Source organism: Rhipicephalus sanguineus, chromosome 1 (genome assembly GCF_013339695.2).
Source record: "Rhipicephalus sanguineus isolate Rsan-2018 chromosome 1, BIME_Rsan_1.4, whole genome shotgun sequence".
Taxonomy (NCBI): domain Eukaryota; kingdom Metazoa; phylum Arthropoda; class Arachnida; order Ixodida; family Ixodidae; genus Rhipicephalus; species Rhipicephalus sanguineus.
This window is the reverse complement of record NC_051176.1, coordinates 315,609,971-315,624,278: the sequence shown is the minus strand read 5'-3', so window position 1 is coordinate 315,624,278 and position 14,308 is coordinate 315,609,971. Positions and strand designations below refer to the sequence as shown.

Below are 14,308 nucleotides of genomic sequence, written 5' to 3'. Positions count from 1 at the left end.
ACAAGATAAAAGCATCAGTTACGTTGAAAACTGAAAACTCGTACAGAATAATTGACCTGTCGCTATCACGTGCTACTCCTAGATAGCACAATTCTTACTTAGACGGGGCAATAGGCGGCACACTAACACACTTGTGATCTGCTTTGGCCATTTCTGACGCTTCTAATATTTTTCTAGTTTTCTGGTCGGCATGAGTATAGATCACGGCACATTTTTCAAATTCAGGCGTGCATCCACGACTTTGGCAATGCGTCGCCAGGTAGCCCTGTAACCCCCCCCCCTGGATATGGTACGAATCATCACTCGGGCGGTCGTTAATGTCCCTGAGCGTTCGTAAATCCATGGGGGGGGGGGGGGGGGGGGGAGTCTACCTCCCAACTGCTCTGTCCCCATAGCAACCGTGAAAAATAGAGACAGCAGAGGGGGGCAAACGAGGGTTGTCTATGGCACGCTGTCGTGAGGCGGCGCTAGATGCCAGTGGAGGGTCGTATAGATGGCAGTGGAAGAAGTTGTGGTAACTTGAACTTAACCAACTCCATAATTACACCATTCAATATTATGTGGCTTCAGAATCACTAGTCAGTGTGGCAAAGTGATAGCTACACGACGACAGCGGCAACAGTACTTCGATGTGTTATCATGTGTTATCATGATATATTGGAGCTGAGTGGAACAACTCATCGTAAGACCACCGCCTACCACCCACAAACGAACGGGCTGACAGAGCGTCTAAACAAAACGATTGAAGACATGCTTTCAATGTACGTAGATGTTGATCACAAAAATTGACACGAAATATTGCCTTATATCACGTTTGCATACAACACGGCCAAGCAGGAAACTATTCGCATGACTCCGTTCAGCCTCTTTCACGGCCGGGAGGTACGGACTAGGTTGGATGCTATGTTACCACACGCATGTGACGACTTTGACACGGACGCCGAAGTGTTTACGGAACGCGCGGAAGAAGGTAGACAACTTGCACGCTTGCGGATCCGCCAGCAGCAAGACTACGACGCAGGCCGCTACAGTGTTCACCGTAGAACTGTCGTTTACCAAGTCGGCGACAGAGTATGGGTTTGGACGCCCATACGGAAAAGAGGACTATCTGAAAAGCTGTTAAGGCGATACCACACCGAGTACTGCGACGACTGAGTGATGTCACTTACGAAGTCGTTCCCGACAGTCCCTTTTGTACAAGGCGTCGCCAGCAACGTCCGGAACTCGTGCATGTTGTGCGCATGAAGTTAAATGTCAGCGAGTGACTGTTCGAGCCTTAAAAAAAACCATTTCTGATTTAGCATCGGGGCGATGCTCTTTGAGGGAGAGACAAATGACGCGTGTATACTACATGTGGACGACAACGACGATGGGGGGATTTAACGGACACCGTAGTGGGGCTGTGGATATTCAAGGCTGAAAAGACGGTTTCCCTATTCAGCCGACTTGAACACGCTGTTTCGCTGTCTCAAGGTGTCTTTTTTTTTTGGTCGCGTTGCACCGCGACAATATGTTAACTCGCCAACTCACCATCAAATGTCTCTTCCATAGTTCCGTCTTGCGCCACCTCGGAAATATCAAGCTTTCGTAGTGGCATCGATTCCATCCAAGTGGCGCCAGCTATCACCTACATCAGGGCTGTAGCGCCGCCACACCTTCATTTACTTACGTATTGTGAACGTCTATCTACCGAGGCTATGCCCTGTTGTATCGGTAATGCGTTATGTCGGTGCTGAAACGCGTGGATATAACAATGCACTGTCTGATGCCTCGCGAACAGCGAGCCTTACATGCAGTGGTCAGGTGAGAACTCTTTTACAGTGCTCCAGTACATCTATATTAAACGCCCTCTCGCTGGCCAACCGAAATGTGCGAATTGCGGCGTTCCGTTTTGCGAGCTTGTCATCACCATGTGTTTGTCTGCTTCGTTTTATTGTCATATTGTTACATATTAAGCTCAGCGGGACCGTTTTCTGTGACTATCAGTGACGAACACTGTGTATCGGTCGGGAATTGATGCAGTCGTTCGGCCTAATTGTGCCGTCGCTTCACTGCACCAGCGTGAGCCATCTTGTTTTTGACAAGGGTGCACGCTTCTCTATGGGACATATGTTGGCGCATCTAAAAACGAACATCTCCTTTTCTCTCTTCCTCAGCCAGCCGCCCATTAACGGTCATAAAGAAGAAACTAGTCTCGAGTGTGTTTTTGTCACCACTTTCTTCTGCACTCTTTCAGTTCTTAGTTGGATTTGTGTGATCTCCGTGCCTGCACGCCAACTTAATTTAGCTTCAATCCGACAGCTCAGCTTACTGTCCTTCTGAGCCTCGCTACTTATTGCGAAGCGTTGTTCTCTTCCGAGACAGTTGAGCATTACTTAGCTTTCTGCATAATGGGCAATGTCAATAGTGTTCAATGCTTTCATAACATGCGGCGAAATTGCCGAAACTCTTGAGCCCAGCGCTTGCGTGTGCCTTCTTGCGTCACGCTGAATAATTCGCTCCATTCAAGTCTCGCAAATTTTCAAAATCTCACGGTTTTATTTACGAGACACTCATGTCAGATATGGATAAAAAGACGAAATTTGTGAACGAGTACAGGTTTGCACAGCTCTGCCAACAACTCGCATTTTCGTTCAGCTGTATTGTCGTAGCGCTGATCACTTCACAGACCCCATCCTTCGTAGCCATGGTCACCAGGACGCGCTAGTCTCGTCTATAGTACTTTGGCTCCACTTTGATCGAAGGGCCTCCCTGGGTAATCGGCGGGTAATTCTGCAAAAAGAATTACATTGCGTAAGAAAAGGTCCGCTGGCAGGAGAAGCCGGTTAGATAAAAGTTATTACTGCCGTCCAAGTAGTGCACACCTATAGAACGTCGTATTGAGGTATTCACTGTGTAAAACGTTTGCATTTCTGAAGTGGATGCTCAAAAAGCTCACCATCTGGTCAGCCTATTAAAAGCCTGTAAATCACAGAGTCTCAAAACGAAATGATGGTTTGAAAAAAGGCCGGGGATATCCATTGCGACGATCAAATCGCTTAAACGCAGTCACATAATTCAGCTAGCGTGCACTCAAGAATCCGTCGAAAAGAAAGCCGGCCTATTAAATGACGGATTCATCTTGCCTGAAAAATGTATTCTTCAAAACCCTACAAATTATTCCTGCTTGAACATTCAGCCGCTTTCGTACAGTTGTAGAGGGAAATTTTATGCTGGTTTCACTAGGGGTCGTTGTATTCATCAGGATGATCGATGCAAGATAGCGAACGCTCACAGCGAACGGTGCATGTCACTGCAACTTTACCTATGCACCATAAAAATGATAATGATGACCCCAAAACGTGCTTATTTCTGAAATCATTCAAGTGTTTCCCACCATGTTTTGGCGATAGTCATGCTCGTTGCACGCTCCCTCGTTCACAGTGTGCATTTCATAACTGGAGAGCAATATATCTCCAGGGTGTAGAACTGAGTCCGAGCAGGAACCGGAAACCGTAACCAAGGCACAATTTCGGGTAGAACTGAACGCAAATCCGCGTGCATGTCCATGGCCTCAGTTCTCGCCGAACGGATTGTGCCAGATCATAAGCACAAGCCGAATCGCAAATATATATATATATATATATATATATATATATATATATATATATATATATATATATATATATATATATATATATATATATATATATATATATATATATATATATATATATATATATATATACACTCATTCCGTGCTCGTGACATTAGATGTGGTTTCACTGTATACCAATATACCCCATAGCGATGGCATCAAGGCAGTAATTCAAGCGTACGAAGAACTGTCTGATGAAAAGCCCATTGGAAGTGATACATTAGCTACCTTATAGAAATTAATCTTACAGCTTAATAATTTTGAATTTGATGGCTCCCACTACCTTGAAGTACGTGCAACATCAATGGGCACTCGCATTGGACCTAATTACGCTAGCCTTTTCATGTCTGTTCTGGAAAATGACTTTATAAGAAATCGCGCGTTAAATCCTCTTTATTATAAGCGATTTATAGATGACATTTTTTTTGTCTGGCCCCATGGTGAAAATGAACTTTTATCTTTTATAGCTGATTTCAACACTGTCACCAAACTATTTCGTTTTCGCATGAATACTCTCGTTCTACCGTTAACTTTCTGGACGTCACAGTTTGCATCTCTGACAACAAACCAACCACTAGGCTTTACAGGAAACCTACAGACAGGCACCGTTATCTTCACTTTAAAAGTTCACATGTAAAACATTGGAAAACCAGTATACCGTACAGTCAGGCGCTCCGCTTTAAGAGAATTTGCTCTGAGCAGTCAGACTTTTATGCAAACTGCGTACAACTCCGCGAATCTTTGATCCAGCAGGAATACCCACCCCGCATTGTTGAGGATGCCATCAAAAGAGCCGATGCGCTGAATCGCAACGATTTGTTCAGCGCTAAAAAGCAACCATCCGTTCAGGCACAAAGTAATCTAGTTCTAACACACTCAGCATCGGTGCCAAACGTTTCCTCAATTCTCAAAAAACATTTCAACATACTAGCACGGAGTGCTCATTTTAAAGTAATCTTTCCATTGCCACCTCGGGTAGACTTCAGACGGTCTCGCAATCTTCATGACATCCTAACTTCATCTAAAACAAGGGTTCCCGATAATGTCGGTTGTCGACCTTGCAAAAAACCACGATGCAAGGTTTGCGCGCATATGACGACGTCACACATTGCTAAAAGCACTGCTTCTGATTTCTTCTATAAAATTAAAGGAAATTTTACGTCTGACACTTACAGTTGCATCTATTTGCTCGAATGTTCCGTCTGCAAATTACAGTACATTGAACAAACCGAAACGCCCTTCAGATATCGGTTCAACAACCACAAGTGTCATGCTGCCACCATTCCTAACCTTCCGCTATCAAAACACGTGCACATTCCGGGCCACTCATTTGATAATATTACAGCTACAATCCTTCAGTCTGGTTTCCGTTCCCACCATGAAAGAGAGCTTCGAGAATCGTATTTAATCTATAAGTTTAAAGCCGTCACTTGTGGTATGAATGAAAGCGCTGGCAAACTTTCATTTTTACCCATTTAGTTTCCTAAACACTCTTGACTACACCCGCTATTATTGCCGCTATGCTTTCACGCAGATAGATTAGTTCCCTGTTTGAGCCTTGTCGGATCATGACAAGATGTTACACCCGCGTTTATGTTTATCGATAACTTGCTCGCAGTTGTACCTATGACGGGCTATTGATGTCTGTGCGGGTGACACACACGTTATGTGGCTTCATCATTTTTTACTCATTGTTAATGATTTTTTACTCTTTTATTCGTTTTGTCGCAAGTGCGCACGCGTGTATTCTCGTTTTTTCTTGTCCTATCACGCGCACTGTGTCCCCACGTGCTTTTAACAACCGCTTGTCAGCCATTAACAGTGCTATGATACGTTACTGCACATTTTATATTGCGGTACCAACAATTTTTCCTACGTGCTTGATTTTTTTGAACTATATATATATATATATATATATATATATATATATATATATATATATATATATATATATATATATATATATATATATATATATATATATATATATAGATTGTTACGCTGTTTATTAGACGGCGCTCGGCGACCATGCACTATGGCGACAGCCAAGGCAAAAGCACGGGCTCCGAGCGCGAGCGGCGTTTAGAAGAGGACGACCCACTAGGAGCCGCTGGAGAGCGCAACCGTTAAGCAGTACCAATTGCTTCGCCACAATTACCCCGGGTACGAAAAGGGAGCCGTCCGGCGACCTAACAGCTCGTTACTATGAGTGGGTCATAGTAGGCCTTGAGGCGCTCCATGTTGACTATGTCGCGCCCTCGACGGCGCATGTCCGAAGCTGGTTCGATGGGTTCGATCAGGTAGTTGACCGGGGATGTGCGCTCGACGACCCGGTAGGGGCCTTCGTATTTCGGCAGTAGTTTCGAAGAGAGGCCGGCTGCAGTGGTAGGGACAGAGAGCCATACGAGCGCTCCGGGGAGGAACGTGGACTCAGAAGTGGTGGTGCCACCGCGAAGGCTCTTCTGCCGCTCTTGTTGGTGCGTTGTAAAGGCCTTTGCAAGCTCGCGACACTCTTCAGCAAGCCTGGCTGCGTCGGAAATGGGTGCACAATCAGATGGATCCGGCTTGTAGGGTAGTATTGTGTCAATGGTGTCCAACGGGTGCCTTCCGTACAACAGGAAGAAGGGTGAAAAACCAGTAGTGCTCTGAGGGGCGGTATTATAGGCGTAGGTGACGAAGGGCAGAATGGCATCCCAATTTGTATGATCGGCGGCGACGTACATCGAGAGCATGTCGCCGAGCGTGCGGTTGAAGCGTTCGGTTAGGCCATTCGTCTGCGGGTGGTAAGCAGTAGTTTTGCGATGAACAGCATGGCACTTTTTGAGAATGGCTTCGACGACTTCCGACAAGAAGACACGGCCTCGATCGCTGAGAAGCTCCTGGGGTGGACCGTGACGCAGCATGAATCGGTGTAGCAGGAAGGAGGCAACATCACGCGCTGTAGCCGCTGGGAGGGCAGCGGTTTCGGCGTATCGCGTTAGATGGTCAACGGCGACGATGGCCCAACGGTTACCAGCCGACGTCAGAGGAAGTGGTCCATACAAATCGATGCCCACGCGCCCAAACGGACGGTTAGGGCAAGGTAATGGTTGTAGACCGACTGCTGACACATGCGTTGAAGGTTTTCGGCGTTGGCAATCGAGGCAGGAGCGGACGAACTTCTGCACGTAGCGGTACATCCCTCGCCAGAAGTATCGTTGTCGAATGCGGTGGTAAGTTTTGGATACCCCAGAGTGCGCGCATTGCGGATCAGAGTGGAAGGACTCGCATATTTCAGCACGCAGACTTCGGGGTATCACAAGTAGCCACTGGCGGCCGTCGGCGTTGTAATTGCGTCGGTGCAGTAGGTCGTCACGAATGGCGAAATGGTGGGCTTGACGACGCAACGCGCGAGTGGTTGGTGTTGTCGACGGATCAGTGAGCAAGTCTATTAGCGAAGCGATCCATTTATCCTTGCGCTGCTCGGTAGCGATGGTGTGAACAGTGATAGAAGAAACAGCAGTGTGAGACACTGAGCAGGAGGCATTGTCGTCAGGCAAGGGGGAGCGCGAGAGGGCGTCGGCGTCAGCATGCTGACGTCCGTTGCGGTACAGCACGCGGATGTCGTAGTCTTGCAGGCGAAGTGCCCAACGGGCGAGACGGCCCGAGGGATCCTTCAATGACGACAGCCAGCATAGTGCGTGGTTATCGGTGACGACATCAAATGGGCGACCATACTAATAAGGTCGGAATTTTGTAAGGGCCCAGATGATCGCCAGGCACTCTTTTTCCGTGACAGTGTAATTGGTCTCGGCTCTAGTAAGCGTACGACTTGCGTAGGCGACGACATATTCGGGGAACCCTGGTTTGCGTTGCGCAAGAACAGCACCGAGGCCTACACCGCTGGCGTCCGTGTGTACCTCCGTTGGGGCCGTAGGGTCGTAGTGGCGTAGTATGGGAGGAGACGTCAACAAACGACGGAGCTTTGCGAACGCGTCGTCGCATTCGGACGACCACGAATGTAGGGGCCCGTTACTTCCAAGGAGCTTCGTCAGCGGCGATATGATGGTGGCAAAGTTGCGTATGAAACATCGAAAATAGGAGCACAGTCCTACGAAACTGCGCAGTTCTTTGACGGACGTAGGTTTGGGAAATTCGGCCACGGCCCGAAGCTTGGCCGGATCGGGAAGGATTCCGTCCTTGGACACGACGTAGCCTAAGATTGTCAGCTGCCGTGCTGCAAATCGGCACTTCTTCAGGTTCAGTTGGAGGCCGGCGTTGGTCAAACGCGTCATAACATGCCGCAGACGTTGAAGATTGTGGAGAAGTCCGGAGCGAAAACGACGACGTCGTTCAGGTAACACAAGCAAGTGTGCCATTTCAAGTGGCGCAGAACGGTGTCCATCATGCGCTCGAAGGTCGGGGGCGCATTGCACAGACCAAACGGCATGACGTTGAACTCGTACAAGCCGTCGGGCGTGACAAAGGCTGTCTTCGGTCGAGCGTCATCAGCCATGGGTACTTGCCAGTACCCCGAGCGCAAATCGAGAGATGAAAAGTATTCTGCTCCTTGGAGGCTGTCAATCGCGTCGTCGATTCGTCGCAGTGGATAAACATCCTTCCGAGTGATCTTGTTGAGCCTTCGGTAGTCCACACAGAAGCGCATAGAACCGTCCTTCTTGGCAACGAGAACAACAGGAGACGCCCACGGGCTGTCCGAGGGTCGAATAACGTCGCGTCGAAGCATATCGTCCACTTGCTCATTAATTACCCAACGTTCTGTGGCAGACACGCGATATGGACGTTGCCGCAGTGGGGGTTGGGCGCCAGTGTCGATGCGATGCGTAACAGTGGACGTGCGGCCGAGAGAAATTTGCCCGACATCGAAAGAAGAACGAAATTCTTCCAACAGGCACAGAAGCTGGGAACGCTGGACCGACGTAAGGTTGTCAGCAATGGAGGGACCAAATACATCCGCGGGTGAGGAATCAGACGAGGAAACGGCACTGATGGTACGGAAACTGGTGCAGTGCGAGTCATCGGGTGCGTCCAGAACTTGTGCGTCTCGAGGGGCTCCACTCTGCCGAGACATTCCCCTCGCACCAACGTAACAATGTGCGGGGATGGGTTGGTAACAAAAATAGCGGTGCTACCCTGAGTGACTTGCACGGTCGCGAAAGGTACCAGCAACCCTTTCCTAGTGCAAACGCGGTCAGATGGGGAAATGAGTGCAATTGTGTCGCAGAGACCGGCGCAGTAAACTGGCACAGCCGTCGACGAGTTTGGAGGAACTTTGGTATCGTCTTTGACGAGGGTCTTGGTGAATGCCGATGGACTGTCTGTCCGCGTCAAATGTGAGAACGGTGAGAGTTTTAGGGCGGCTGGTGCGCAGTGAATTATGGCGTCGTGGCGGGAGAGAAAATCCCATCCCAGGATGACGTCGTGGGAGCATGCAGCAATTATGATGAACTCGACGTCGTACAGAACGTCCTGAATGACGACGCGAGAAGTGCATACTGCTGTAGGCCTAATACTCTGGGAGCTGGCGGTACGGAGGGACATCCCAGAAAGTGGCGTCGTCACTTTTCGAAGTGACGTTTTCGAAGTGAAGTTTTGCGTCCATAACGGATACGGCGGCTCCAGTGTCGACAAGGGCAGATGCGCGAACACCATCCACAAACACGTCTATGACATTCGATGGACTTCGCTGAGGGCTTTTACAGTTCGATAGCGTCGCAGCCCTTGCCTCGTGGACTGCGACGACTAGTTTTCCTGCTCTCGTGCGACAGAACGTGGCCGCATTGGTGACAGTGAGCGACGGCGTGGAGACGGAGAGCGGCGAGTGGATGGAGCTGGGCGTGACGTCGGCGACATAGGCGGGTCGTAGAATGCACGGCTGGACTGACTGGTGGTGGTTGACGCGACTCGAGGCGGCTGCACGCGATGGCAGTAACGGGCCACGTGACCGGCATAACCGCATGCAAAGCAGATGGGCCGATTGTCGGGTGTGCGCCATCGGTTCGCCGGGGCAGGTCCCGCCCACGTCGCAGGATGCGATTGACGGGGCGGCTGCTGAAATGACTGCAAGGTGGGTTGCAGTCGGGGCCTAGGGATGACGGCAGCATACGTAGCCGGCACGCTGCTTCGAAGGACGGAGGTCTAGCGGCGGCTTCGGCGTAACTCAACGGTGCAGCCGCAGGGATTGCCTGGTGCGTCCTGGCGACAACTTGAGCGTAACTCTGTGGCGCAGGAGCCGGAGGTTGCTGGTGGTACTCAGGCATCACCTCCGCGACTTCCTGCTCAATCGCTCGGCGGATGGGAGGAAGAAGGGTCGTCGACGACTGTTGAACGTGCGGCGGGTGGGCGAAGGCCAGAAGAGAGAACTGGCGTGCGATTTCCTCGCACACGAATGCCTTCATTTCTGCCAGCAGCATGGCCTGGTCAGGTATGGCCGCCAAGCCAGCAAGCTCTGCGTCGCGTGATGGAGAGCGACGGGTCATCGAACGTTGCCGGCGGAGCTCCTCGTAGCTCTGGCACAGTGTTATGCCCTCGGCCACGGTGGAAGGGTTTTTAGCGAGCAACATGGTGAAGGCATCGTCGTCAATGCCCTTCATAATGTTCCGGATCTTGTCAGACTCGGACATGGTACCGTTGGCTTTCTTACACAAGTCCAGGACGTCTTCGATATAACTGGTGAAAGATTCACCGGCCTGCTGAGCTCGTTCGCGTAAGCGCTGTTCTGCTTGCAGCTTACTAACTGCAGGGCGGCCAAAAACGTTGATGACGGCGGTCTTGAAATCCGACCAAGTAGCAAAATCGGACGCGTGGTTGTTGTACCACAAGCTTGCTATTCCCGCGAGGTAGAAGACCAAGTTGCTAAACTTGCCTGCTTCGTCCCATTTGTTGGGTACGCTCACGCGCTCGTAAATTGCGAGCCAGTCCTCCACGTCGGTGCCATCGGCGCCAGTCAAGATAGGTGGATCGCGGATGCGTGGGACACCGGGACATGTGGTCGGTGTGGGAGGCGGCGTTTGCTGAGCGGCGTCTTGAGGCATGGTAGATGGCAGAGTACGGGAACGAAGCTTCAGGGGCATTGAATCGGAGCACAGCACCTCCACCAATTTGTTAAGCTGTTTATTGGACGGCACTCGGCGACAATGCACTATGGCGACAGTCAAGGCAAAAACACGGGCTCCGAGCGCGAGCGGCGTTTAGAAGAGGACGACCCACTAGGACCCGCTGGAGAGCGCAACCGTTAAGCAGTACCAATTGCTTCGCCACAATATATATATAAATAAATAAATAAATAGTCTTTATTTTTCCGATGCAAAAAATGGGGGGAAAGGACCACAGACCAAAAGCTACAAAACTGTAGCTTGAGTGCGCCTGAGGCCCAACATAATACATTCATACAATATACATGGCAGACATACCAAAAACGCAGTCAACAAGTAAAATAATCACACTGTACATAGCGTTGTATGGTTACATACAAGCTAGACCTACAACCTAGATCTACGCAAGTTTCGACAAAAATGAAATGAAATACGCCACTGGTATAGCAGACATACGAAAGCAAAAACAAGAAAACCTATACACTGCAGCTTACAAAATATTTTTTATGTTCTTTAGGTGTCAAGGTGAGTACGTGGCTATGAGCTGTTTCATATGTGTTTAAGATCGTTGGCAAGAGAAATTGCAGAGTTTGGTTTCCGTAGTTAGTTCTCACGCGAGGAACAGTATACTTATCAGTACTTCTAGTGCAAACAGCTTTGTCTTTTAAGGTTAAATTAGCTAAAGATATGAAAAACTCGTTTGAGGCGGGTGGTGAAAATCTAAAGTGATACAGTAGCCGATGTTCAAAAGTTGTGGTAAGGCGAATAATATTATATTTAACAAAGAACTCTCTAGTGTGTGCTCTGTAACTAACGCCAGCAACATGCCTCACGGCTTTCTTTTGTAATACCAATAGTCTGTTTAGGTTAGTTTGTGATGTCGTGCCCCAAACCAAATGACAATAATTAATGTGCAATTGAAAGACAGCATGATAGATTCTTAGTTTTAAGCGGGTAGGGAAATCAAATCGACATCTGGAAAGGAAACCAACTGACTGATGCAACTTCTTTTCAATGTACGCTACGTGATTTGTCCATCTCAATAACGAGTCAAAAACTACTCCAAGTGACTTAAAAGAGTCTATTATATCTATTTGATTTTCGTAAAGCACTAGGCGGTTTGTAGGGGCAACCACAATATTTATGGGCCGAAAAAAGACAGCTTTCGATTTTTTAGTGTTTATGAGCAATCCATTTGCCCTTGACCATTCACTCATCGATTCTAAAACAGCATTTCCTCTATATATAAGCTCGTCGGGGTTGTGCCCGGTAAGAAATATGCTTGTATCGTCAGCATAAAGAATGAACTGTGGGTCACTAGAAATGTTAATTATATCATTAATATAAACATTAAAAAGTAGAGGGCCGAGCAAGCTACCTTGGGGAACACCGCATTTGATTGACCGCAGAGCAGATACCTGACCATCAACAGTGACTGCTTGGTTACGTTGATTCAGGTACGACCGAAAAACATCAAGGCAAGGACCTCGTATACCATATTTATTGAGCTTATCGATCAAAATCTCGTGATTTAAAAGGTCAAATGCCTTAGTAAAATCTATGAATATTCCAAGCGTTAATTTTTTCTGGTCAATATTACGCAAAATAATTTCTTTCTGTAACAGCAAAGCAGACTCGGTTGATTTCCCTTTACGAAATCCGAACTGCAAATCGCTTATCAATGAATGCTTGTGGAAAAAACTGTCTACTTTCTTCAACAAAATTTTTTCAAAGGCTTTAGAAAATAAAGGAAGTACGGAAATTGGACGATAATTAGATAAAAAAATTTTTTCGCCACCTTTGAAAATAATAGAAACCTTCGCGGTTTTCATTCCTTTGGGGAAAACAGCCGATGCAATGCATTGATTGAATATATGTACTAGACAAGGAACTAAAATATCGGCAACAAACTTAATTGGCTTTATTTGTAGCCCATTGCAATCTTTAGCGGAGGTCGTTTTAAGGTTCATCAGTGCGGAAAACATCTCGTCATTGTCAGTGTCATGAAATACTACAGACTCACTAACAGTGTTTGAAACGAAACTAAGCGCTTTTTGTGGGCATCCAGAAGGCGTAAAGCTTGTAAAAAATTCGTTAAACTTATCAGCTAATTCAGTCCCGGAGGCTGCAATACCTTCGATGGTCAGTTCACCAAGGGCGTTTCCTTTACTCCTCCTTAGAAATGTGTCGTTTAGATATTTCCAAAACAATTTCGAGTTGTTTTTGTTTTTTTCGAAGAAACAGTTTTGAAATGCAGATTTTGACCTTCGAAGCTCTTTGTTCAGTTTATTTCGATAAGCTTTAAACACCTTCAGGTCAACAGGGTCGCGGGTAACCATAAAACGTTTGAAAAGCTTACTCTTGCGTTTAATCATCTTGGTATGTTCGGGAGTTATCCATGGCTTACGTAATTTAACGTTTTTAACTTTCGTTTTCCACGGAAAACACCTGTCATAAATTTCTTTTATGGAAGTAATAAATAATTCGTATGATTGATCAGGTTCAGGACAAGCAAGAACTGCGGACCAATCGGCGTTTAGCACACAGTCGCGAAAAAGACAGAGAGCCTGCTCACTCATACACTGGTAAGAATATACACAACGGTTGCAAGCTCTGTCATCAGTTTGAAACGAAAAACAGGCAAATATAGCGCAGTGATCGCTGATGTCACAAGCAATCGTGCCAGCACAGTTTACAATAGAAGCCACATCAACAATAAATAAGTCAAGTGTACTAGTGGACGATGCTGTGACTCGCGTGGGGGTTTTGATAAGGTTCTGGAAACCATTTGTTGAAATAACAGACATAAAATCGGAAGCAGCGCCTGTCAGGTCCATAACATTAATATTGAAATCTCCTCCGGTAACAGCCATACAGTTTTGTAAGCAACACGAATCAAGAAACATTTCAAAAAAACCTTAGGAAAACGATTATATTGCCAGATGGTGGCCTATAAACTACCGATACAATTTTTCCATTAATTTTTGCGGTAAGTATTTCATAATCTGGCGTTATTAAAGAAAACTCTGGGACCAATTCAACCTTGAACTTTTGCTTCACATAAAATGCAACGCCCCCTCCTCGTGAAGGGCGGTTGAGATGATGATGTGCATATCCAGGAATATTCTTGAAATCGGCATCATACACTGCCCATGTTTCCGTTAGTAATACTACGTCAAAATTGCAAGACATGCTTTGCAGAAGATAATCTAGGTCGTCGCTCTTGTTACGGATGGACCGAATGTTTAAGTGCATTACAGAAAAACCATTTGTTATCTCAGGACAAGAATTCACGCGGTGTGGTAGAAGAAGTTCGAAGTAATTCATAGCTGAGAGTGTAGTTACGCAGTTAATGCCGCAAGGTCAGCTTCAGACCGAACTGCAACAGCGGCATCGCCCGCTTTCTTTCTGATAAGTATTCTTCCGTTAGTGTGCCATGCAAACGCATAGCCAGACCGCTTAATCCACTCTTTACACTTCGAGAGCAGGTTACGAGACCGCTTCGTCATGTTTTCTGAGACGTAAACATTGCTATTCGCGATCCGCAGTGCCCGCCTCCCTGCTAGCCATTTGTCTC

General features: G+C 47.4%; 1 protein-coding gene across 1 annotated transcript in view; it reads right to left on the bottom strand.

The window, feature by feature from the left end:
- Positions 1 to 2,572: 2,572 nt before the first annotated feature.
- The window catches only part of LOC119379460 (uncharacterized), a 149,401-nt gene continuing 137,665 nt past the window's right edge, over positions 2,573 to 14,308 (bottom strand). The window contains exon 5 of the mRNA XM_037648764.2: positions 2,573 to 2,772. Within this exon, the coding sequence (XP_037504692.1) occupies positions 2,704 to 2,772 (69 nt within the window). The 3' untranslated portion in view covers positions 2,573 to 2,703. The remainder of the gene's footprint in view (positions 2,773 to 14,308) is intronic.